At 62.1% G+C, this 24,299-nt stretch overlaps 3 protein-coding genes across 8 annotated transcripts in view; 1 reads left to right on the top strand and 2 right to left on the bottom strand.

Moving 5' to 3' along the window:
- The first annotated feature begins 1,366 nt into the window (after positions 1-1,366).
- A1BG (alpha-1-B glycoprotein) lies at positions 1,367-6,534 on the top strand. The gene is made up of 8 exons (XM_059665594.1): positions 1,367-1,426; positions 1,501-1,536; positions 1,720-2,001; positions 2,794-3,066; positions 3,306-3,614; positions 4,552-4,848; positions 5,771-6,040; positions 6,360-6,534. The coding sequence occupies exons 1-8, from the start codon at positions 1,393-1,395 to the stop codon at positions 6,365-6,367; spliced, it is 1,509 nt and encodes a 502-aa protein (XP_059521577.1). The 5' UTR covers positions 1,367-1,392; the 3' UTR covers positions 6,368-6,534.
- Positions 6,535-8,211: 1,677 nt separating this feature from the next.
- ZSCAN22 (zinc finger and SCAN domain containing 22) lies at positions 8,212-16,180 on the bottom strand. Of its 6 annotated transcripts, none has more exons than XM_059665596.1 (4): positions 16,091-16,180; positions 14,665-14,842; positions 12,752-13,190; positions 8,212-11,028 (listed from the first exon to the last, which is right to left on the bottom strand). In XM_059665596.1, the coding sequence occupies exons 3-4, from the start codon at positions 13,152-13,154 to the stop codon at positions 9,959-9,961; spliced, it is 1,473 nt and encodes a 490-aa protein (XP_059521579.1). In that variant the 5' UTR covers positions 13,155-13,190; positions 14,665-14,842; positions 16,091-16,180; the 3' UTR covers positions 8,212-9,958. The 6 variants fall into 6 exon arrangements, with proteins under 6 accessions (XP_059521579.1, XP_059521581.1, XP_059521583.1 ...); XM_059665598.1 differs by lacking the exon at positions 16,091-16,180 and adding an exon at positions 15,950-16,074; XM_059665600.1 differs by lacking the exon at positions 16,091-16,180 and adding an exon at positions 15,339-15,627 and having other exon boundaries at positions 14,689-14,842.
- Positions 16,181-20,461: 4,281 nt separating this feature from the next.
- The window catches only part of LOC132217204 (uncharacterized), a 58,322-nt gene continuing 54,484 nt past the window's right edge, over positions 20,462-24,299 (bottom strand). Inside the window, exons 13-14 of the mRNA XM_059667278.1 lie at positions 22,545-23,995; positions 20,462-22,443 (exon numbers count right to left, since the gene is read on the bottom strand). Of these exons, the coding sequence (XP_059523261.1) occupies positions 22,629-23,995 (1,367 nt within the window). The 3' untranslated portion in view covers positions 20,462-22,443; positions 22,545-22,628. The remainder of the gene's footprint in view (positions 22,444-22,544; positions 23,996-24,299) is intronic.

A 24,299-nucleotide genomic window follows, 5' to 3' on the forward strand; every position in this document is an offset into this window, starting at 1 on the left:
AGGACACAAGGCCAGCAGCCATGACCCCGGATTCCCTGGAAGCCCTGAGGCAGGGTCGGGGTGGGAGTCCAGGTCCCACCGTCCCTCACGCCCGGAGCACAGAGAGCTGGCCTCCTGACGGCGAGATCTGGGTCCCGGCTGGGGGTTCCAGGATGCGCTGGTACCCATGCCAGGGTGCCTCCCAGGGGTGCCGCTGAGAACCATGGGCACCTGCCCTCTTGCTGCTCAGTGGCCTCTGTGTGAGGGGCCACAGCTCACTCTGGGGTTCCAGTTGTACCAGGAGGAAGGGGGTGGGAGGGTCCCCCGCATCTGTGGTCATGGCTGAGGGGCCCCTTTCCCCGTGTGGGGACCTTGGACCCCAGCCTGGTCATGTCCCGGGACTCTCATGTGGACGGTGGCAGGGAGCCACGGGCAACCTGGGTGTGGGGGGCGGGGCTCCCTGGCCACACAGGTGGGGGTTCGAGTGCCGGTGCCCCATCCTGCCGAGTCACAGCTGCCCGTCTGGAATTCAGTGCCCGCAGCGCCCCAGGGCTGGGACCCCAGGAGGGTCTGCGTGGACTGAGACACGTTTGTGGGAGAAAAATCCGTGTCCAGGGGCAGAGCCCAGAGTTTAAGCGTCTGATGTGAACACCGGTGTGAAGACCCCTGGCCCAGGTTCATGCTTTATTCTTACCTAGCAATTCTGAAGACCTTGCTTTCTATATATATATATCCCTAACTGGTTTGGCTCAGTGGATAGAGCGTCCGCCTGCGGACTGAGGGGTCCCAGGTTCGATTCCGGTCAAGGGCATGTACCTGGGTTGCGGGCACTTCCCCAGTAGGGGGTGTGCAGGAGGCAGCTGATCGATGTTTCTCTCTCATCGATGTTTCTAACTCTCTACCCCTCTCCCTTCTTCTCTGTAAAAAATCAATAAAATATATTTAAATATATATTATTACTATTTTTAATATATATTTTTATTGATTTCAGAGAGAGAGAGGGAGATAGAGTAGAAACGTCATCGATGAGAGAGAATCATTGACTGGCTGCCTCCTGCACGCCGCCCACTGGGGATCGAGCCTGCAGCCCAGGCCTGTGCCCTGACCGGGAATGGAACCCCAGTGCCCTTCAGTCTGCAGGCAGAAGCTCTATCCACTGAGCCAAACCAGCTAGGGCTTAATTTAGTTCCTTTTTTATGCGTATTTATTATTGCTGAGGTTCCTAAAGCCGCAGGTGATCTGCCTGTCACCCCACTCTGCGAGGGCGCGCACGTGCGCACACACAAACACACCCCTGGCCTTGGGGAAGGACAAACACCAGGAAGGGGTCAGGGCCCAGCTCCACCCACTGACCCCTCCCTCCCTCGGGCCTTATGACCTCCCTCCCTCACCCGCTGGAGCCAGGCTCACACCATGGCCACGCTGGCGGCCTTCCTGCTGCTCTGGGGTGAGGCGCCCTGGGCCCGGGTCCCCTGGGGAGAGGGGTGGGCGGGAAGGGGCCTCACCGGCCTGTCCCCACAGGTCTCTCCCTGAGCCCAGCGGCCGAAGCGGCCACATGTGAGTCGGGGCCTAGGCTGGGGCGGTGGGTGGGAGCTGGACTAGCGGTGGTGGGAGCACTTGGGACCTGAAGACGTAGGGTGCACAGGGACTTGGGGAAGGTGGGTGCACGCAGGGGGTGCCCTGTCCTCCTCCCTGGGTCTGACCTTCGCGCCCCCCTCGCCCCCCCCCACCCACCCCCAGTTATTGATACCCGGCCGGACCTGTGGGCAGAGGCTGGCTCGCTGCAGGAACCCTGGGCCAACCTGACCCTGGTCTGCCGCGCCCAGCTGGGCACCTGGGACTTTCAGCTGTTCAAGGACGGGGAGCTCCAGGAGCGGGTGCGCTTCAGTGAGCGGGGCTTGGAGCACCGCTTCCCACTGGGGGCGGTGACGGCGGACACGCAGGGCCTGTACCGCTGCCGCTATGCCATGGGCGAGAACAGATGGACCTCGCTGAGCAACCTGCTGGAGGTGACCGGGGCAGGTGAGTGGGGGCCCCCCTCCCTCCTCACTCTCCTTGACTGAATTCCTGGAAAGGGCTTAGGGCACGCCTGGCGCATAGTAGGGCCTGTCACACACCTTCCTCCTGTGTTTTTTTTTTTTTTAAATATATTTTATTGATTCTTTACAGAGAGGAAGGGAGAGGGATAGAGAGAAACATCGATCAGCTGCCTCCTGCACATCTCCTACTGGGGATGTGCCCGCAACCCAGGCCCATGCCCTTGACCGGAATCGAACCCGGGACCCTTCAGTCCGCAGGCCGACGCTCTATCCACTGAACCACACCGGTTTCGGCCCTTCCTCCTGTTTTATGTCCCTGGCCATCTCCCTGGCTCCCTCACTTTATTTATTTATCGATTTATTATAACACTAGAGGCCCAGTGCACGAATGTGCAGGGGTGGGGTCCCGCCGGCCTGGCCCCAATGGGGGCAGATCAGGGCTAGGCCTCTTGGGAGGAGGAGATGGCGGGAGGTTGGTAGGAGGCCTGCCCCCCATTGGGGTTGGGGGGCTGATTGGGGGAGGGGCCCATGCGGGGGTGGGAGGCCAGGGGGAGGGGCTGCAGGAGGTTGGCTGGCCGTGGGCCTCCTATTGGCTTTGGGGGGGGGAGTGACCAGGGGTGGGGCCGGCTGGGGGGAGTGGCTGATGGCCGATCAGGGTGGTGGGGGCCCATCGGGGGTGCGGCCTGTGGGGGGGAGGGGCTCCAGGCCCATCCAGGCCATTCTGCCGCCTAAGTCACGCCAACCATCGACCCTGCCCCCCGCCCCCTCCCCGCAGACACCCTGCCCGCACCCGAGCTCTCCAGCAAGCCCGTGTCCTGGATCTCACCGGGCCTGACCCCCACCCTGCTGTGCCGAGCGGGACTCGCGGGGGTGACCTTCCTGCTGAGGCGGCAAGGCGACGACCAGTTCCTGGAGGTGGCGGAGGCCCCCGAGGCCGTGCAGGCCACCTTCCGGGTCCACCGGGCCGGCAACTACAGCTGCAGCTACCGCACCCACGAGGCCGGCGCCCCCTCCGAGCCCAGCACCACCGTGACCATCGAGGACATGCGTGAGCCTGGGGGCCACCCGGAGGGCTTCCTGGGGGAGGCGGCTCCCGGAGGCCAGGAGAACTGCCTTTACCTGGACGCCCCTGCCCAGGCCTGGGTCTGGGAAACAGTGGCCCACGCGGTGCGGTGGGGCGGCCTGGGCTGCCGCAGGGCGGGCAGAGGTCTGGGGGCTGGAGGCTGGGCCTCCTCAGGGAACAGGGGTGGGGGACGCCAGCGCCCCAGCTGCCCTCCTGCCTTGCAGCCAGGCCACCGCCGCCCAGGCTGAGCGTGGAGCGGGAGTCCGGGGAGTCCGCCGCCGTCCTGTTCTCGTCGAGTCCCCAGGTCTCGCTGAGATGCGTGGCGCCCGTGGCGGGCGTGGAGTTCCAGCTGCGGCGCGGGGACCAGGAGCTCCTGGTCAGAAGCTGGGGCACCACCCCCGGCACCGTCAACTTTGAGCTGAGATCCCTGAAGCCCGCGGACAGCGGCCTGTACACCTGCCGCTACCAGCTGCGCGGGGAGGGCCTGCCCTGGTCCCTGGACAGCGCGCCCGTGGAGCTGCTGCTAAGCGATGGTGAGCTGGGCGCTGCGCCCCGGGGGCGGGGGACGGGCGCTCAGGGAAGCGGGGGGGTAGGGGGGCGCCCAGGGGAACGGGGGGAGGGGGGAGCCTAGGGGAAGGGAGGGGCTCGCCCGGGGGAGGTGCCCGGGACTGCGGGCCCCGCCTGTTTCCCAATGAGCTCAGCAACCTCCAGGCCTCGGGAGGAGGAGTGATTGAGTCAACGCTCAAGTGTGGCGCTTGGCCAAGCAGGCGGCGCGCCGCGCACCCGGGGATCCCCCCGGCAGAGCAGACGCCACGTGGGACAAGACAGGACTCCCTCCCCCAGCCTGTTCCTTTAATTTATTTTTATTTTTTTAAATATATTTTATTGATTTTTGTACAGAGAGGGAGAGGGACAGAGAGTCAGAAACATCCATGAGAGAGAAACATCCATGAGAGAGAACCACCGATCAGCTGCCCCCTGCACACCCCCTACTGGGATTGTGCCCGCAACCCGGGGACATGCCCTTGACCGGAATTGAACCTGGGACCCTCCAGTCCACAGGCCTACGCTCTATCCACTGAGCCACACCGGCCAGGGGCAGGGCTGTTCCTTTTATTTTTATTTTCATTGATTTCAGAGAGGAAGGGAGAGGGAGGGAGAGAGAAACATCAATGACGAGAATCACTGATCCGCTGCCTCCTGCGCGCCCCCCGCTGGGGATGGAGCCCCGGGAAGTGACCCTGTGACCTCCTGGCTCCCAGGTCTGTGCTCGGACTCCGAGCCCGGCCGCGGGGGTTACAGACAAACAGATGAACACGGACGCGAGGAGGAGACCCAGGAGGACGGGGCGGGAGGGTGGGCGTCCCAGACGGGCGGGCGGGCGGACTGTTCCCGACGGAGGAGGCCTGCCGGGCGGGTCCCGGACCCTCCGCGCTCACCGGGCCTCCCGCCTCCCGCCTCCCCCCGCAGAGTCGCTGCCGGCGCCCGAGCTCTCCGCCCAGTCGGTGACCCCGCTCCCGGGGCCGGGCGCGCGGGTGAAGATGCAGTGCCGCGCTCCGCGGGCCGGGCAGCGCTTCGCGCTGGTGCAGGAGGACGCGGGCGGGCGGCGCCGGGTGCGGGGCCTCCAGAGCCCCGAGGGCAAGGAGGCCCGGTTCGAGCTGCGCGACGTGTCGCCGATGGACTCGTCCAACTACAGCTGCGTCTACGTGGACCCCGCGCGGCCCGGGGGCTCCGCGCCCAGCGCGCGCCTGGAGCTGCGCGTGGACGGTGAGGGCGCCGCGGGCGGCCGTTTCCCTGGGATGGGAGCGGGGAGGCGGCTGAAATCCCCTCCGTTTCCCGTGTTGTCTTTTAAAAAATATATTTTATTGGTTTTCTACAGAGAGGAAGGGAGAGGGATAGAGAGTCAGAAACATCGATGAGAGAGAAACATCGATCAGCTGCCTCCTGCACGGTCCCCACTGGGGATGTGCCCGCAACCCAGGTACATGCCCTTGACCGGAATGGAACCCGGGACCCTCCAGTCCGCAGGCCGACGCTCTATCCACTGAGCCACACCAGTCAGGGCTATTTTTAAATCTATTTTTATTGATTTCAGAGAGGAAGGGAGGAGAGATAGAAACATCAATGATGAGAATCACTGATCAGCTGCCTCCTGCTCGCCCCCCACGGGGCAATCCCGCAACCCAGGCAAGTCCCCTGAGCGGGAATCGAACCCGGGACCTCTTGGTTCCTGGGACAGCACACTCCATGGAGCCCCGCCAGGCCCTGCGCGCAGGGTGAAGGGTTAATGTGCAGCCCTCCTGGCCCTGGGTCTGCCTGTCCCTCCGATGTCCTCACCAAGGTCCCCGCGGGCAGGAGGCTGGGCGCGCAGGTCCCGCCTCCCGACCTTTGGCTGGGCCGCGCTCTGCTCCGCGGGGAACACCATTTCCACCCTCATGTCTTCCTTCCCTCGCCTGGGGCCCTGCTGCCACATGCGGGGCCCCCCTCCCCAAAGCCCCAGAACTGGGCCCAGGTCCGGGGGACTCTCAGGGTCCTGAGGACACCATCGGTTTCCAGGGACGAGGTGTGAGGGCGGTTGTCTCCGTTCAGGGCCAGGAAATGGGAGAAGGGTGTGGAGGGGAGGGCCTGGTGCCGGGGTGGCTGCCGTTGGAAGGGGGACTGACCCGCCTGCCCCCCCCCCCCCCCCCAGGACTCCTCCCCAAGCCGCGGCTCTGGCCCCTGTGGAGCGGGAAGGTGAGTCCGGGCCGGGACGCTGCCCTGCGCTGCGAGACCCCTGTGGCCCACCAATCCTTGGAGCTGCTGGCAGCAGGCGAAGTGGTGGCCTCCGCATATGGCCCCTCCGAGGACCTGGTGCTGACCTACGTGGGGCCCCAACACGCCGGCAAGTACAGCTGCCGCTACCGCTCCTGGTGGCCCCTGGTGTCTGAGCTGAGCGACCCCGTGGAGCTCCAGGTGGCAGGTGAAGTCCCCCTGGGTTCTGAGAGCTGGATTCCTCCCCTCCACACCCCTCACCTCTGCCCAGCCTGCGCCCTCTATCGGGCGTGCCCTCCCGGGTGCATCAGTTAGTGCGCTCTGCTGGAGTTGGTGGGGGAAAGAGCAGGTGCAAAGGCCCTGGGGCAGCGAGGAGCTTGGTCAGCTGGAGGGCCAGGAGGGAGGCCTGGGCAGGGTTTGGGGGCAGCTGACTCATCTGCTTCCTTCCTGCGGGGGCTCCAGGAGGTCTGGCAGGGTTGCCACCCAGGGCGCCTCCCTCTCCTACCATTTTTGTCAACTTTGTCTAGAACGCTGATCCAGCTGCAGACCTGGCTGCTGAGGGTCTCCTGGTTCCCTCCGGCCGTGCTCCTCCTGCTGCAGCTCGAGGCTGGACCACGCCCAGAGCAGGGAGAGTGTGTGGGGCGTCAGGAGGGCTCCCCCTCACTCCTCCCAGGAATTAATAAATGTGAAAAGACCTTAAAACGTGTCTTTGGCCAGTGGCAGCCCTGCTGAAGGGCTGGGTGCCGAGGGCTGAGGGAGGTGGGCGGGTGCTGGGCTGGGGCCTCGGGGTAGAGGGGCCGAGGACTGGCTCCAGGGCCCACCTTTCTCTTTTCCTTTTTAAATTTTAAATATGTTTTGATTGATTTCAGAGAGGAAGGGAGAGGGACAGGGAGAGAGAAACATCCATGATGAGAGAGAATCACTGACCAGCTGCCTTCTGCACTGAGGATGGAGCCCGCAACCCAGGAATCGGACTGTGACCTCCTAGCCCAGTGATGGCGAACCTTTTGAGCTCGGCGTGCCAGCATTTTAAAAAACCCTAACTTCACTCTGGTGCCGTGTCACATATAGAAATCTTTTGATATTTGCAACCATAGTCAAACAAAGACTTATATTTTTGATATTTATTTTATATGTTTAAATGCCATTTAACAAAGAAAAATCAACCAGAAAAATGAGTTCGCGTGTCACCTCTGACACGTGTCATAGGTTCGCCGTCACTGTCCTAGTGCACAGGTTGATGCTCAAACACTGGCCGGGCTGGAGGCCACCTTTTACAAAACCTCTTCCTCCACCCAGAGGCCTCCCTCCTGGCTGCCGGGCCCCAGCCAGTGTGCTAGGGAGCTTGAGGCTCCAGACACCCAACCCCTCCCACCTGGACCAAAGCAGCCCCCACCCAGGGAGGCAGTTGAGAGGCTGCACTTTGTCCCGTCCCCCGGGCTGAGCGGCCGCCAGGTGGCGGTGCTGGGCTGTGTCCCCGCCAAAGGCCAGGCCTCCCATGGGGGAGCATGAAGCTGTGGGAGGGATGGGACTCCTCTCTGTTCTGTCCCTGCGATCCCAGCCCCCTTTGCCCGCAGGACACTCTGTGAAATCAATGAAAGCATTAAGAACAAAGATTCCGCCCGGCCGGTTTGCTCAGTGGGTAGGACGTCGGCCCACAGACCGAAGGGTCCCAGGTTCTAGGGCACACACCTCAGTTGCAGGCTCAATGCCCAGCCTCAGGTCTGGGCAGTCTCTCTCTCTCTCTCTCTCACATCGATGTTTCTCTCTTTTCCTTCCATTCTCCCTAAAATTCAATGGAAAAGTATCCCAGGTGAGGATTAAGAACAACAAAGACTCCTCTCCCTACCCCGCCCCACCCCCCACTCCACCCTCTTCCTGCTTTAGACAGACGCGGGCACACACCTGGCGCCAGCGGGCTCTGGAGATGCTGAGTGTCAGCGGAGGGAGAGCCTGCTCCTTGGGTGACAGAGATGGGCCAGCCGTGCAGAGGGAGGTGGAGACGCACGAGCCAGCCAGAGCCAGGCCAGGCCTTGGGCCAGGTGCTGCGCAGAGCAGGTCCCCCGGGTTGAGCGGAGTCATTCTCCGGGTCCCTCTGCAGCTGGACTGCAGGCTCACATGTCTCCTCCACTCCCCGCAGCCTGTCCCCGGCCCGAGCCAGGTGTGTGCTGCGGCCACGTCCCTGGGAAGACATGTCCCACGTCTCGGAGTTCCTCCCTCTGCCCATCAACTTGCTCTCCTGCCCGCCTGGGCGCACTGCGGGTGGGCGTCTGTCCGAGTCCGGGTGTCTCTGGGACCCTCGTGGAGATACTGACACAAGATCTTTGTCTCCCCAGGGATTTGCCTTCCTGTTCTGAACCTCTTTCCTTGGTCTTTTATAAAAAATATCTTTTTATTGATTTCAGAGAGAAAGGGAGAGGGAGGGATAGAAACATCAGTGATGAGAATCATTGATTGGCTGCCTCCCGCGTGCCCCAAAAGTGGGGATGGAGCTGCAACCTGGGCATGTGCCATGACAGGGAATCGAACCGTGACCTCCTGGTTCATAGGTTGATGCTCAACCACGGAGCCAGGCCGGCCGGGCTGGTAACATTTTATTGAGGCCACTGCGGGCTGGGACCCTGGGAGAATCCGGTTGCTCTTGCCTTGTAGAGCCCAGGGTGGTGGGAGACAGCCCAGAACACACACACACAAGGACATGCAGCCGCCTGGGAAGGCATGGGCCCCAGCACATGCATTCAGCAGACAGGAGTCCGGGTCTGCTGGGTCCTGTAAGAATATCTGGTGGGTCAGAGAGTAAGACAGGGCCCTGCTCTCGGAAGCTCACGGCATCTCGGGAAACACGTGGAGTGACTACCGTGTGGTAGGTACAGGAGGCGAGCTGCAGACACAGATACAAAGGCACGTGGGCAGGAAACATGGCTTCTTTAGAACTGCGAGTCGTCCCCGGGGCCCGTGGGGCCGCATCACGAACGGCAGGCACGGGGGTTTGAGCGCCGTCCCTGAGGGCAGGACTGGGAAACCATTTCATATCACTGCACACTCGCAGAAAGGGGACCACGTCCGGGCGCACGGGAGGGTGCGTGGTGAGGTGGTTTGGCCCAAAGTGACTCCTGTCTGGGCAAACCCGTATCCCGTTCGGGAAGCTCTGCGGCGGAAGGTGAGGCATCGGAGAGCTTCCCATCACCCGGAACAGGTCAGATGCAGGGAGCGGAGAGGGTGGCCGGGAGGCCGGTGTGGCAAGGCAGGAGGGGGCCCTGCTGGAACCGACGTGGGCGACAAGGAGGCCGCACAGGAGGTCCCGATGGGGGAGAAAGCAGAGCCGAGGTGAGTGTGGGTAGAACGAGCAGGGCCGATGGCTGGTGGGAAGCGGAACGAATGCCGCTCGGGGAGGGTCAGCAGCTCCCCCAGCGACGGTGGGAGCATGAGTGTCCGGGATCCTCACAGGAGAGGCAGACGCCCCGGCCGGCCTGGGCGTGGGGCACGAAGTGGAGGAGCAGCCGGTGGAAAGGCACAGCCCTGGCTGGTGTCCTCAGTGGTTAGAGCTCTGGCCCTTCCACCCGAGGGTTCGACTCCCCGTCAAGGGCATGTCCCTGGGTTGCAGGTTCTGCCCTGGCCCTGGCCTGGGCGTGTGTGGCAGGCAACCAGTCCACGTCTCTCCCCCATCGGTGTTTCTCTCTCCCTCCCTCCTACCCTTCCACTCTAAAAATCAATGAAAAAAGTATCTTCGAGTGAGGATTAGCCAGAAAAATAAATAATAAAAAACGGAAGGCACAGAGGTAGCGTGGGCCGTGTGCCCCCGGGCTCGGCAGGCGAGGACCCCGAGTGTGAACCTGGGACCACCGAGTCCTGACAGAGGCGCCACCCCTGCCCTGGCTGCGAGGACCAACACCGTCCGCAGAGCGCTGTCCTCTGAGACGGGCCTGGCGGGGACGGAGGGCAGCGGGTCCTTCCGGAAGCGGAGGTCTTGGCATCTCCCGGGTCCCCCAGTGCAGAGCTGCTCCAAGTCTGCCCTCGAACCTCCTCATTCCGGGGGCGTCCTCGATGCCCCACCCCACTCTTCTTGGCTCCTTGGGAACTCGGGGTCTCCCACTCCACGTTGCGCAGGAGGCCGCTGCCCGGCGGGTCACCGGAGCACCGGGCCGTGGACCCGCAGGTGCGCCAGGAGGGCGGAGCTGCGGCTGAAGGCCTTCCCGCAGTCCCCGCACCGGTAGGGCCTCTCCCCCGTGTGCACCCGCTGGTGCTCGATCAGCGAGGAGCTCTGCGCAAAGGCCTTCGGGCAGACCTGGCAGCGGTAGGGCCTCTCTCCCGAGTGGACCCGCAGGTGCCGGATCAGCGCCGAGTAGTCGCTGAAGGCTCGCCCGCAGGCCTCGCAGGCGTAGGGCTTCTCGCCGGTGTGCGTGCGCAGGTGCTGCGTCAGGTGCGCGCTCTGGCTGAAGGCCTTGCCGCAGGCGACGCACGCGTAGGGCCGCTCGCCCGTGTGCACCCGCTGGTGCTGCGTGAGGTGCGTGCTGCGGCTGAAGGCCTTGCCGCAGTCCCCGCACGCGTAGGGCTTCTCGCCGGTGTGGATGCGCCGGTGCTGCGCCAGGTGGGTGACCCGGCTGAAGGCCCTGCCGCACTCCTGGCACGCGTGGGGCTTCGCCCCCGTGTGCACCACCTGGTGCTGGGCCAGGTGCGTGCTGCGGCCAAAGGCCTTCCCGCACTCGCTGCAGGTGTAGGGCGTCTTGCGGGAATGGCCCTTCCGGTGCGCGTCCAGGGCCCGGGCGCTGGAGGAAGTCTTGCCGCACTCCCCGCACTCGGAGGGCGCCCGTGCTGGGCGCGCGCACGGAGGGCCGGCGCCACCACCGCCCAAAGGACCGGACTCGTCCGCGGAGTGCGCCTTGTCCGGCCAGGTGGCCTCTGACCACATGCTGGGGACGTTCCCGAAGGCACCGGAGTCACAGCCCGGCTGGTCCCTGAGGGCCGCCTCGGGAGGCCCCGGAGCGGCCCTGAACCCTGTCTCCGGGGCGCAGGGCTCGGTCCAGACGTTCCCCGGGAGCCTCACCATCCTCTCCGAGCTGCCCTGGGGTCCAAAGGCGTCACCAAAGCCGTGTCCCAGGGACGCGCCCCCCGCGAGGGCCTGGGCAGCCTCGTCTGCCTCCTCCGAATCGCTGTGCTTGCAGCTCGGCCCTGGGGGCTCGGCTCCCGGCTTCCAGCCTGAAACACGGAGCCGCAGCGTCAGGCCTCGGGCATCAGCCTCTGGACTCGCCCGGGGGTGGCCTCCCTCTGTGAGGGGACACGTGGGCCACTCCTGACACACCAGCTGGGCGCTGCTGAGAGCATCCAGTCCCTCACCCCCAAATTCAGAGAGAGAGAGAGAGAGACATTGATGAGAGACAGCGATTGGCTGCCTCCCTCACACGCGCGACCCCGGGCGGGGATGGAACCTGCCGCCCTCCAGTGCACAGGCCCGCTCTAACCACTGCACCGTACCGGCCTGGGTCTGAGGCCCGGGCTTTCCGAGGTGCTGGGCGGGCGGAGGGCGGCGAAGGGCAGCCGGGGGTGGGGTTGTGTTCCCACGCTGGAGCGCCTGCCCCGGCCCACCCCTGAAGGGAGCACAGAGCCCGGGTTCCTGGGGGACCCCAGGAAGGGGGGCGGGGAGGGGGCCCCGGCGATCCGCCCCGGTCTAGCACCCCGTTTCCTCATCTGTGAGGGAGGAAGGACACACTCCGCCCCGGGCTGCTGGCCGCTATCGGGCTTCAGTGCAGTAGATACTGGCCATGGCCTCTTTCAGCGCCAGCCTGCGGTTCAGACGGCGACGCAGGCCCAGCTGAGGGGAGCTCTTCGGTAATTGATGTGCGGCCACATCATCAGCCCAGAGAGGCCGAGTCACTGGTACAAGGTCACACAGCGAGTGGCCAAGCTGGGCTTCGGCTGGTGAATCTCATCGCCCTTGAATCCCCCAGGGGACCCCACCGGCCCTCCCCGTCTCCCTCTGTTCCAGGAACCCTCTCTTCCCAGGACGGACGGGGTCCATCCACACCACAGGGCCTCGGCCCCACCTCTCCATCTGGCTGTCCCTCTCCCTCCCTCCCTCCTCTCCCCGCCCGATGACATCCGAGTGGGCACAGGCCATGGGACCAAGGGCGGGCACCTAGCCGACCTCTTCCAGAAACGCCTGCTTCTCGAGGAGCTGAACAAGCTGCCCCGACAGTGGCTGTTTCACGGGCTGCAGACGCACCGCCACGCCCATTTTACTGACAGGGAAACTGAGGCATAGCAGAGTCACACAGCCGCCCGCCCGCATGGCTCAGGGGTTGAGCGTTGGCCTATGAACTAGGAGGTCACGGTTCGATTCCCGGTCAGGGCACAGGCCCGGGTTTTGGGCTCCATCCCCAGTGTGGGGCGTGCAGGAGGCAGCCGATCCATGATTCTGTCTCCTCATCAATGTTTCTTTTCCTCTTTTTTTTTTTAATCCTCACCCGAGGATATTTTTTTCCGTCGACTTTTAGAGAAAGTGGAGAGAGAGGGAAAGACGGAAACACCAATGTGAGAGAAACACATGGGCTGGCTGCCTCCCGTTCGCCCCCGACCAGGGCGGGGAGCCTGCAACTGAGGTGCCTGCCCTTGACCAGAATCGAACACGAGACCCTGCAGTCCGCAGGCCCACGCTCTATCCACTGAGCCAAAATGTCCAGGGCTCAGAGCTCCTCATTGGTGTTTCTCTCTCTATATCCCTCTCACTCTCCCTTTAAAATGAATAAAAACATTAAAAAAAAAAAAAAAAAAAGGTGTGCTTCGCACAGTGCGAGCGTTTGGGTGAATTACCAACAGGGGGGCATGCACTGAGCGGCCTGACCCCTGACCCCTGCCCTCCCCCATACAGCCCCGCCCCTGCCTGGGGTGTCCTGTGAACACCTGCCCACCGCCGTCCCCTCACCTTTCCGGTCCAGCGCCTGAGTCAGATCCTCCACCAGCATGGCAGCCTCCTTGCCGCTCCTGGGGCACTGGGCCCCCACCCAGGCCTGGATCTTGGGGGGCAGCGCGCCCAGGAACTGCTCCAGCACCAGCAGCTCCAGCATCTGCTCCTTGGAGTGCACCTCCGGCCGCAGCCACTGGCGGCACAGCCCGCGGAGCTGGGCCAGGGCCTCGTGTGGGTCGGACGCCTCCTCATAGCAGAAGCGCCGGAAACACAGGCGGGCAGCCTCCTCGGGGTGGGCCGCGTGGCCGAGGCTAAACGCCTGGACCTGGGAGAGGCTGGCGTCCTCATCCTCCACCTTCACCCGCAGGACGCCATCCAGTTCCCAGGGCACCGGGCTCAGGGGGGCCTGGGGGACGGCCATCAGGCAGGCGCACGCCAGCGAGCCTGGGAGCTGGGTCTGCAGGGAGATCGGAATGGTGTCATCAGGGAACCTGGGTGATGCCTCGCACCCAGAGCAGGACAGACGCTGGCCTGGGGCACGAGACTGACACTCACAGGAAACAGATCCTCAAAATAATCAGGACAGTGCGACTGGCGTGGCTCAGTGGTTGAGCATCAACCTATGAACCAGGAGGTCGAGGTTCGATTCCCAGTCAGGGCACATGCCCGGGTTGCAGGCTAGATCCCCACCGTGGGGCGTGCAGGAGGCAGTCCATCAATGGTTCTCTCTCATCACTGATGTTTCTCTCTCTCTCTCCCTTCCTCTCTGAAATCAATAAAAATATACTAAAAACATAATCAGCCCTAGCCAGTTTAGCTCAGTGGATAGAGCATCGGGCTGCAGACCGAAGGTTCCCGGGTTCGATTCCGGTCAAGGGCACGTACCTCGGTTGTAGGCACCTTCCCGGCCGGGGCCCTGGTTGGGGCACGTGCAGGAGGCAACCCATTGATGTGTTTCTCTCACATCGATATTTCTGTCTTTCCCTCTCCCTTCCACTTTCTCTAAAAGATCAATGGAAAAATAGCCTTGGTTGAGGATTAAAAATAAAATAAAATAAGCCTCATTTGTTAAAAAAAAAAAAAAGAAAAGAAATTCACAATAGACTCAGAGGGTGGGAACTTTCTTTCCAATGAACAGATCTGAAAACAGACACAGAGAAGAAAAACATTGGCCCAGTTTCCTAATGATGGGATGGGCGGTGGCTGCGTCGAACAATCCAGGCAGCCCGACTCTATGGCCAGCCTGCTTAAAGTGCACGCCTCCCCCCCTCCTCTCTCACACACTCCCCAGGTAGCCACGTGTGTGTGTGTGTGTGTGTGTGTGTGTGTGTGTGTATGAGACGATGCTTAAACCTACTGAGCCACCTGGCTGGGGGGAAAGTGTTTTGTTTTTTTCTTCAATTTTTATTTTATTTTTAATTTTCATTTCAGAGAGGAAGGGAGAGGGAGAGAGAGAGAGACAGAAAAAAACATCAATGTTGCCGAAACCGGTTTGGCTCAGTGGATAGAGCGTCGGCCTGCAGACTGGAGGGTCCCAGGTTCGATTCCGGTGAAGGGCATGTACCTGGGTTGCGGGCACATCCCCAGTAGGAGATGCGGCTGATCGATGTTTCTAACTCTCTATCTCTCTCCCTTCCTCTCTGTAAAAAATCAATAAAATATATATTTTTAAAAAAGATATTAAAAATAAACAAAAAAACAACAACCAAAAACATCAATGTTGAGAGAGAATCATGGATCGGCTGCCTCCTGCACGCCCCACACTGGGGATTGAGCCCGCAACCCGGGCCTGTGCCCTTGACTGGAATCGAACCCGGGACCCTTCAATCTGCAGGCTGACGCCCTATCCACTGAACCACACCAGCGAGGACAGAGTGGTTTTTTTCCATTTCTCGCTCCTTACTCGTACCCGACCGGATGATGGCACCCACCTCAGAGGGTGGTGGTGAGGTTACCCAAGGCGATCCATGATGTGTGTCCAGCGCAGGCCGGGCTCACAGCAAACACGCAGGGAACGTCCAACCTGATGACTCTGCAGAGCCTTAGCAACGCCAGCTCCCAGAAGGCACCGGGGGACACATCCATAAACCGCTGGTCACACGATTTCCGCTGCAGACAAGGCAAGACACAAATTCTTCGTCATATGATTAATAAACACTGCAAATCCTCCACATTTCAGTCCCCCTGACAAAAATGACAGTCAGTCGCACAGGTATGTGCACACACCCTACCTCAGGCACCCTGTCAGTCATACCCCAAAATATTCCCAGGCGTACTTACAATTTCTTTCTTTTTTAATATTTTTATTTATTTCAGAAAGGGAGAGATAGAAACATCAATGATGAGAGAGAATCATGGATTAGCTGCCTCCTGCACGCCCCCTACTGGGATCGAGCCCACAACCCAGGCCTGTGCCCTTGACTGGAATCGAACCCGGACCCTTCAGTCCGCAGGCCGAGGCTCTATCCACTGAACCACACCGGCCAGGGCCATTTTTTTTTTTTTTTAATGTATTGATTTGGGAGAGGTGGAGAGGATGGGGAGCGAGGGAGAGAGAAACATCGATGTGTGAGAGAGAGATGCATTGGTTGCCTCCCAAACTCACCCCGAGCGGATACTGAACCTGCTACCCAGGCGTGTGGCCTGACCAGGGATCGAACCCACAACCTGCTGGTGTCGGGGAGGCCGCTCCAACCAGCCGGACCTGGCCGGGTGCACAGAGTCTCTGTCACAGGCAGACCGCCAAGCACACAACCTGCTGGGCAGTGTGTCTCAGGGGGTGAACTTTGACCTATGAACCGGGAAGTCCCGGGTGTGACTCCGGTTCAGGGCTCCATCCTCCAATGTGGGGCTGTCCATCAATGGTTCTCGTCATTGATGTTTTTCTCTCTCTCTCTCTCCTCTCTGAAATCAACAAAAATATTAAAAATTAAACAAACAGATAAACACACAGTCTCGGGGCATCTCCACGGTCGGTCACATCCCAGCTTGGTAGCCGCCGCAGCCAGGCCCACAGGGAGGCCCGGTCACCTGGGGCCACGCGCCAGCCTCTGACGTCACGCCCCCGCCCCCGCCCCCGCCCCCGCCGGCGCCGCACACCCGGCCGGACGGTCAGACCCCGTCCCACCCGCGGACCCCGCGTCCACCCGTCGGCCAGGCGCCCGCGCCCCGGCCTGGGGCAGGCCCCTCGCCCCGCGCCCGGTCAGTGGTCCCCACCTTGGACCAGTTAGTTCCGCGCAGTCAGCCCCTCACACCCGCCCGCCCTCCCGTGGCCGCGTCCAGCCCGTCTCGCTTTGGGGCGCAGCGGACGCTCGCGGCTTCCGGGCCCGACCCCGGCGGGAGCCCCCTCGGACCCACCTCACTGTGGGGCGAGGGGACACTTCCGGGAGCGGACGCGTAGGCGCTCGACGGAGGAGCCCGCCAGCGCGTCGGAACGCCGGAACTACAACTCCCAGAATGCGCCGCGCAGCTCACAAGAACCACAACTCTCAGAATGCGCCGCGCAGCCCGCCTGGACCACAACTCCCGGAATGCGCCGCGCCGCGCCACACGGACCGGGCGTCGCCCAGGGTTACAGTTCATAAACGGTGCCACGCAGGAGCCCTCCAGCAGCCCGAGGCCCGCCGGGAGTTGTAGTCCAGGTAGGGCAGTGGGACGGTGAGTGCAGGATCTAGCAGCTAGATTCTAGCTGCACCGTGCGTGGGAGGTTGAGGGTGTGTGTGCGAGGGGGTGAGGTGTGTGTGTCCTGGGTTGAGGGGTGTGGGTGCCGGGGTGAGGGGTGTGTATCGTGTGTGTGTGTGTGTGTGTGTGTGTGTGTGTGTATCTCACTGGGACCACGTACAGGGATCCCACGTGTCTGTCGTGTGTTTGCACACGACCTGGAGGCTGAGCTGTGTGTCACCGCTCCGTCCCTTTTCTGGATTTTGGCTGATAAACAGCGTGGCACAGGAGCCTCTGTCTCAGATCTGCCCCCTCTGGTGACAGGGTCCTGAGGTGAGAAGAGGAGGAGCGGCCGGGGCAGAGGAAAGGGCTCTGTCTGTCCCAGAATACGAGCTCCCTGTTTCGGATGCACGGTCCCCGTCCTGGGATGCGCGGTGCCCGCTGGGACCACTGACAGTTTTGGAAATGCGCATAGACTGTCTGCCCGGGAACGTGGAGTCCGGGTGTGGCCAGGAAACCGGATGTCATTTTAATTAAGTCATTTCAACCAATTCCCTTTTCAGCAACCGCAGGGCGTGTCAGCACCTCGGACAGCTCCCGGTTCGTCCTGCAACGGGGGTGGAGGGGGTGCTCTCTGAACGTCATACAAAGTGAATTCCCTGCTGTGTGACAGCCTGAGGCCTCCGCTCCGCTCTGCCAGGTGTGCGGACAGCAGCAGTGGCAGCAGACACCTGTTGGCATGCTGCTGCTGCTTCTTTAAAAAAAAAATTATTATTATTGATTTCTGAAAGGAAGGGAGAGAAAACCATCAATGATGAGAATCATTGATAGGCTGCCTCTTGTACACCCCCTACTGGGGATGGAGCCTGCAACCCCGGGGGGGGCACGTGCCTGACCAGGAATCGAACCCTGATAGGTCCATAGGTCGAGGCTCAAGCACTGTGCCACGCTGACCTGGTGTCAGCGTGCTTCCTTACGGGGACTGTCAGATGGGGGAGTGCTCTGCAGTCCCAGCTGTCCTACAGCCAGGCCCTGGCGAGACTCGCAGGAGGGAAGGGCTGATGTGTGTGCGCATGGGGATTGGTTGCCTCCCACAGCACCCTCACCTGACAGGGAACGGAACCTGGGACCTTTGGTGTGCAGGCTGATGCTCTAACTACTGCTCACCGGTCAGGGCGAGTAGCAGCTATTTTACATTAACCAGGTTCCGCTAACACACACACACACACACACACACACACACACACATATGCATGCACCTGTGTATATATAGAGCAGGTGTGGCCAAGACACAGTCATATGGATGTTTTAATGCAGCGGTTCTCAACCTGTGGGTCGCGACCCCTTTGGCGGCCGAACGACCTTTTCACAGGGGTCACCTAAGACCATCCTGCATATCAGATATTTACATGACGATTCATAACAGTAGCAACATGACAGTGATGAGGTAGCCACGAAAATAATTTTATGGTTGGGTCACAACATGAGGAGCTGTATTTAAAGGGCCAGAAGGTTGAGAACCACTGTTTTAATGGGAGAGAGAGACAGTAAACAATGGAAGAAATGATCAAACTTACTTTCATGTGAGTTTTTTATTTCTTGAACTGGTAGTACTTTTCCATGTTTCAAAATTCCAAAAATATCAAAAGATACAGCGTGAAAATTATTCCTCATCCCTTTCCCTCCGTTTCTCCTCCCCAAGACCAGCTGGTACGTTGCACCCTTTCTCACAGCAAATGTGTGAGACACAAATGGGAGAGACAGCACACACGGCTGCCAATGTCTCACTTAACCACGTGTCCTGGAGATCTGCCCACTCTCGTACACGGAGACACCCCTAGTTTTTTTTTAAAGTATATTTATTGATTTCAGAGAGGAAGGGAGGAGAGAGAGATAGAAACATCAATGATGAGAGAGAATCGTTCATCAGCTGCCTCCTGCACGGCCCCTATTGGGGATCGAGCCCACAACCCAGGCATGTGCCCTTGGCTGGAATCGAACCTGGGACCCTTCAGTCCGCAGGCTGGGGCTCTATCCACTGAGCCAGGGCGACACCCCCAGTTTTACGGCCGGCAGTTCTCCACTTCACACCACAGGCCACTCAGCTAGGTTCCCCGTGGTAGACACAAAGGTGGCTTCCGCATTTTTACTTTTGACATGAGATGATAAAACGGGACATTTGCAGAGGTCTGGGCTGCCTGGGAGGCAGGTGGGTGCCCGCCCAGCGCCCACTCTGAACCGTGGAAACAGCCCTTCAGGTGCTGCCGTCTCGGGGCCCGGTGGAGGGGACGGGGCAACCTCAGGCCAGTCCCGGAACGACCAAGAACACGGAGCCACAGCGGGGTCCCCCTCCCAGGAACGCCGGCCGGTGGAGCGGTTCTGAGTCTGCACCCCGCACAGAAGAGGGGCAGCGAGAAGGGACTGTTCGAGGGGGTTCAGGGCGCTGGCCTGCTGGTGGCCTGTCCCTTTCCTCTGGGGCTGGAGGTGGGGGAGTGGGAACAAGAAGAGCCGACGGGCAGGTGGTGAGGTCTGCAGAGCAGGAGGCCGCCGAGGCCAAAGCTCATTTACCTTCTGGCTTGGGGGGTGGGGGGAAGGACCCCGAGAAAGGGCCCTGGAGCAAGGGGCCGGCTCTGCTGCTGTTCTGGCCGGAAGTTAGAACTCGGCACCAGAGGCCCAAAGGGGGGACAGAGCAGCAAAGCTGTGGGTGAGAAGAGGATAAGTGGGGAGGGCGAGGCGCAGAAGACGGGTCCCGGGCACTGTCCTGGGACCCCCCAACATTTAAGAGGGGAGGGGAGGACAAGGAGGTGGAAGGGATCAGAGGGGCAGGACCCCAGGATGTAGGAGGGCTCGGCCGCAGGCTGGACGGCCCAGGGGATGAGGGGATGGGCCAGAGGCAGGGTGTCTGACCCAGGGATCGGGCCTGTGAGGCTGGAGGAGGGAGGTGCAGAGGACGCCAGCTGCCTGTCACCCACTCTACTCCCCACGCCCGTGTCTCGGGGTGCAGGTCTGCACCATGCAGCCTGGAAAAGCTGAAGGCCAGCTTTCCAAGCCCCCTGTCCTGAGGGGGGCTGTCTTGGCCCATGAGACGCAGTGGGCGTCTGCTGGAGGCCTGTGCTGGCCTGCCCTTCCCGCTTCTCTTGATGTGGATGCAAGGGCTGGGGCCACGGTCTCCCGAGACGCTGGGGGAGGCGGAGGGGCTGCAGAGCGCGCGGCGCTGGCCCCGAGGTGGCCTCCAAGGAGCCCCGACCTGCTGAAGCCACTCGGACGTCAGTGTGTGTGGCGGGCGGTTCCGTGTCCTGTGCCCACCTTCCTTCCAGGCATTGCCTGCCTGTGCGAAGGGAAGGCTCCCGCCCGCAGGGACCCAGAGGGCGGGGCGGCCGAGGGCGGACACGGGGGCTGCGCAGGGACACACGCCTGGGCTCCGTGGGGGCCTTGCAGGCAGAACCTCAGCGCTGAGCCGCCAGACGCCCGTCTTTCCGGGACTCTGGGCTCCGCCGGCCTCATGCCTCCCGCAGGCTGCAGTGCCTCCCACCCCAGGGCCAGTGCTGCTTCCTTCCTACTTTGGATGGGAATGGATGCAGCTAACTTCCCTGCGATGCCCGTGCAGGGGGAACAGCAAACAGGGAGGCCGCGTCTGTGTCTCGGAGGAAATGACTGACGTGCCGGGAGTGGGCGCCACGTCTATGGGGTCCACTTGGCTCCACTCTAGGTTAGAAAGCGGGAGATTCAAACCCTGGGCTTTTGTTTTTATTACATTTATTGGGGTGACCCTGGTCAACACGATCATACAGGTTTCAGGTGTGGGCTTCTAGGTTACAAGGTCCATACACTGCACCGTGCGCCCACCACCCAAGGTACAATCTTCTCCTGTCACCACTTTAAGAATATATGTTTTTTTATTGATTTCAGAGAGGAAAAGGGGGAGAGAGAGAGAAACATCAATGATGAGAGAGAATCAGGGACCGGCTGCCTCCTGCACGCCCCGCACTGGGGATCGAGTGTGTCACATGGGCATGTGTCCCGACCGGCAATCAAACCATGGCCTCCTGGTTCAGTTCAGTGCTCCACCGCTGGGCCACGCCGGCGGGCGAAATCCTGGGTTTTTATGCACGTGGGCCTAGGAGACACCCAGGATCACACCCTGATCACACTGTGCTTTTAAAATCCTCACCCGAGGATGACTTCCCATGACTTTCCGGAGACAGCGGGTGGGAGGAGAGAAGGTTGACATGAGAGCTACATCGTTCGGTTGCCTCCTGCACGTGCCCCTACTGGGGCTGGGGAGCCTGCAACTGAGGTACGTGCCCTTGACCCGGAATCGAACCCGTGACCCTCCAGTCTGCGGGCCAAGGCTCTAACCGCTGACTAAACCAGCCAGGGCTGTCACAGTGCTCTGTATGTCAACAACAGCGTGGACCAAGTTGGCCAGCTTGGCTTTGCTCAGGTTTAAAGTTGGAGAGCAGTAAGATGACCGAGGCGGGGTTTGCAACTGTGAACATGAAGGTCCCGTGAGCATGCCCCGCGTCACACACAAATAAACCATGTTCTCAGAAGTCTGGCCTCACCTGGCACTGACATCGGGGGCCTCCAGCAGAGACCCCATACGAGGTGGGGTCACACAATTCACGAGGAGCCCCAGCACACCTGGAGGCGTGAGGCCAGATCAGAGGGCATTTCACCAGGCAAAGCGAGGAGCAGCTGGTGGGCAGGCTGGAGATGGCGACAAAATTCCCCCCCAGAACGAATATAGACGGAAGAAGAGCCCTCGCTGGTTTGGCTCAGTGCACAGAGTCCCAGGTTCCACTCCTGTCAAGGGCACGTGCTCCGGTTGCAGGCTCGATCCCCAGTGGGGGGCGTGCAGGAGGCAGCCCATCAAGAACTCTCTCTCACCATTGATCTTTCTGTCTCTCCCTCTCCCTTCTTCTCTGAAATCAATAAAAAAACAAACAAACGTAAAACATTGTTAGCACAGCCCCAACCAACCAATTTACAGTTTGGGAAACGGCGGCTGGTGCTGGGCGCGGTGCCTCTCCTTGGCAGCGTGGACATTATGGGATGGTGAGCAGCATCCCTGCCCGAGCCCACAAGACGCAGTGGCCCTGCCTCCCGCAGTCCTGACAGCCAGACATCACTGATGGAGAGCCAGCCTGCGGCTCAGAGCAGCACCGGCTTTCCCAGGAGCAGTGGCACCTCAGGGCTTCCGTGCCGCCTGCTTTGGGCATGAGGGTGGCTGACGTGGCTGATGGGGGTGGGGGGTCAGCTGCTCTAAAGCCCGGGAAGTGCAGACTGGCCCTGGGGGCGCCGCGTGTGCGTATGAAACAATCCGTGTGTAAGTGTGAACGGAGACCCTCGGCCGGCTTCCCGGGTGCACACACTAATCCCGCACGCTGAGAACTTCCCAGAAATGCAACGGCATTTTGTTTTGCTCGAAACTCTTCCAAGAGCGAGTCAACTCTCTGAGGATCCACCTCCCGCCTGGCAGGTTCTCAGTGGTTAGAGCACCGGCTGTGGACTGAAGGGTCCAGGGTTAGGTTTCTGGCCAAGGGCACGTACCTTGTTTGCAGATTCAACCTGTGGCTCCCTTTGGGGCACGAGTGGGAGCAACCAATCGATGTGTCTCTGACACCTCAATGTTTCTCTCTGTCTCTCTCTCCTCTCTGCACCGGTCCCTGCCACTCTCTAAAAAAATAATCCACAGGAAAATTTTTTATTCTTCTGGTGAAGATTTAAAAAAAAAAAAAAAAAAAATCCGGTCCAGACAGGAATGCCCCTCTCAATGCTTCCTGGCCAACCTCAGACCCAGTTACTAGACGACGCCCACAGGCCCTGCCAGGTCCCGGCATGACGGCTCGGTCGGGAGGTTCGCACCGGCTGGGACACGTTACTCCATGACAGTTACTTTTGCTTTCATCCTCCTGCACAGAACGGGGCCCATGTGGGCTTCCTAACGTGACCTGTGAACCCGTCTCAGGGTCCCAGAGGCAACAGAAAATAAGAGTTTAAAGGGTGCGCCGGGCTCCACAGACCGGAGGCCCCCCAAGCTCCGGCGTCTGCGGAGAGCGGGGGGTCCCCAAGCTCCGGCGTCTGGGGAGAGCGGGGGGCCCCCAAGCTCCAGCATCTGGGGAGAGCGGGGCCCCCCAAGCTCCGGCGCCTGGGGAGAGCGGGGGCGCCCAGGCCTTCCTCCCCGCGTCAGCCCCACGCGGCCCCGGCGCCGGTCGCTGCGGTGTCTGTCCGCCTAGGGGGCCTCCTTGATGTCAAACACCACGGACGCGCCCACGGGCGGCTCCTCCACCGCAATCACGTGCACCGGCTTCCTCTCCTGCACGATCCCCTGGATGTCAAACAGGGCGAGCGCCTTGCTGGCAGGCGGCCCTGCCCGGGGCCCGTCCCCGGGGGCCTCGCCCGGGCGCAGGTGAGGCACCGAGCTGCGGCCCAGGGGCTGCTCCGGCCGCCGCCGCCGCCGCCCGCGAGGCCCGTCCCGCGTGTGCGTCACCTGGTGGCGGATGAGGTGCGAGCTCTGGATGAAGCCCTTCCCGCACTGGCCGCAGCGGAAGGGCCGGTCACTGCGCGCGGCGCTCTCCCCCGGCGCCAGGGCCGGGTCGCAGCCCAGGGCGCCCGCCCACTGGTGCGCCGCGAGCGCCGCCTGCTGGAAGATGAGCCGCTGGCGGCACTCGTAGGGCTTCTCGCCCGCGTGCTTGCGCTGGTGCTGCGCCAGCGAGGAGCTGTGCCGGAAGCCCTTGCCGCAGTGGCTGCACTCGTAGGGCCGCTCCTCCGTGTGCGTCCGCAGGTGCAGGAAGAGGCAGGTGGTCCGCGAGAAGGCCTTCCCGCACACGCTGCAGGCGTAGGGCTTCTCGCCGGTGTGCGTGCGCCGGTGCCGGCCCAGCGAGGAGTTCTGGTTGAAGGCGCGGCCGCAGTCCTGGCAGGCGTAGGGCTTCTCGCCCGTGTGGATGCGGCGGTGCACGGTGAGGTGCGTGCTGTGGCAGAAGGACTTGCCGCACTCGGCGCACTTGTAGGGCTTGTCGCCCGTGTGGATGCGCTCGTGCTGCACCAGCGAGGAGTTCTGGCTGAAGGCCTTGCCGCACTCCTTGCACATGTACGGCCGCTCCCCCGTGTGGATGCGCTTGTGCACCGTGAGGTGCGCGTTGTGGTTGAAGGCCTTGCCGCAGTCCGCGCACTTGTAGGGCTTCTCGGGGGGGCCGGCCGCCAGCTCCGCCAGGGCCCCGGTGTCCCAGGGCGGCGGCTCCGAGGAGCCGGGCTGCTGGCCGGGGGCGCGGGGATGGGCCCCCGAGTCTGTGGCCGGCGAGTCGGAGGGACAGGAGGCGGCGCTCCCGGGGGCCTCGGGGAACAGGCCCAGGTCTGAGCTCGGGACACGGCTCTCCCCGGGGCCGGGGCTCTCGGGGCTCCTCTCCGGAGCGGGTGCTGACTCGAGGCGGAACTCCGCGGTCCGGGAGCCGCCCGGGTCCTCCTCGCCCCAGCCTTCCCCTGGGGCGGGGCGGGCGGCGGCCCCCGGGAGGCCTGTCCTGTCCATGACGCTGGACGGCGCTTCCTTAGGACGGACCTGCCCCGCGGGCGGCGCGGGCCCTTCAGGTCCCGGGTCCCAGCCTGGAAGAAAGCAGAGCTGATGAGGCCGGGAAGGAACAGGGGAGCCGGCCTGCCCCCCGCCCCCCGCCAGCCGAGGTCTGCTCTGATGCCAACGCCAGTGCCCGGCTGCACCCGCCGCTGCCCTCACCCATCCTCCGACCCCATGTCCAGGCCCCTCCCCGGGCCGGGCAGCCGCCCAGAGCACGGGCGGAAAGCGACGAGCCCCAGCGATGGGTGGCCTTTGTGTTTGTTTCTAAACTTTAGTTTTTACTTTTTCACTCACAGCTGACATACAATACGGGTACCGGTAGTACATTAGTTTTAG

Source organism: Myotis daubentonii, chromosome 15, assembly GCF_963259705.1.
Source record: "Myotis daubentonii chromosome 15, mMyoDau2.1, whole genome shotgun sequence".
Taxonomy (NCBI): domain Eukaryota; kingdom Metazoa; phylum Chordata; class Mammalia; order Chiroptera; family Vespertilionidae; genus Myotis; species Myotis daubentonii.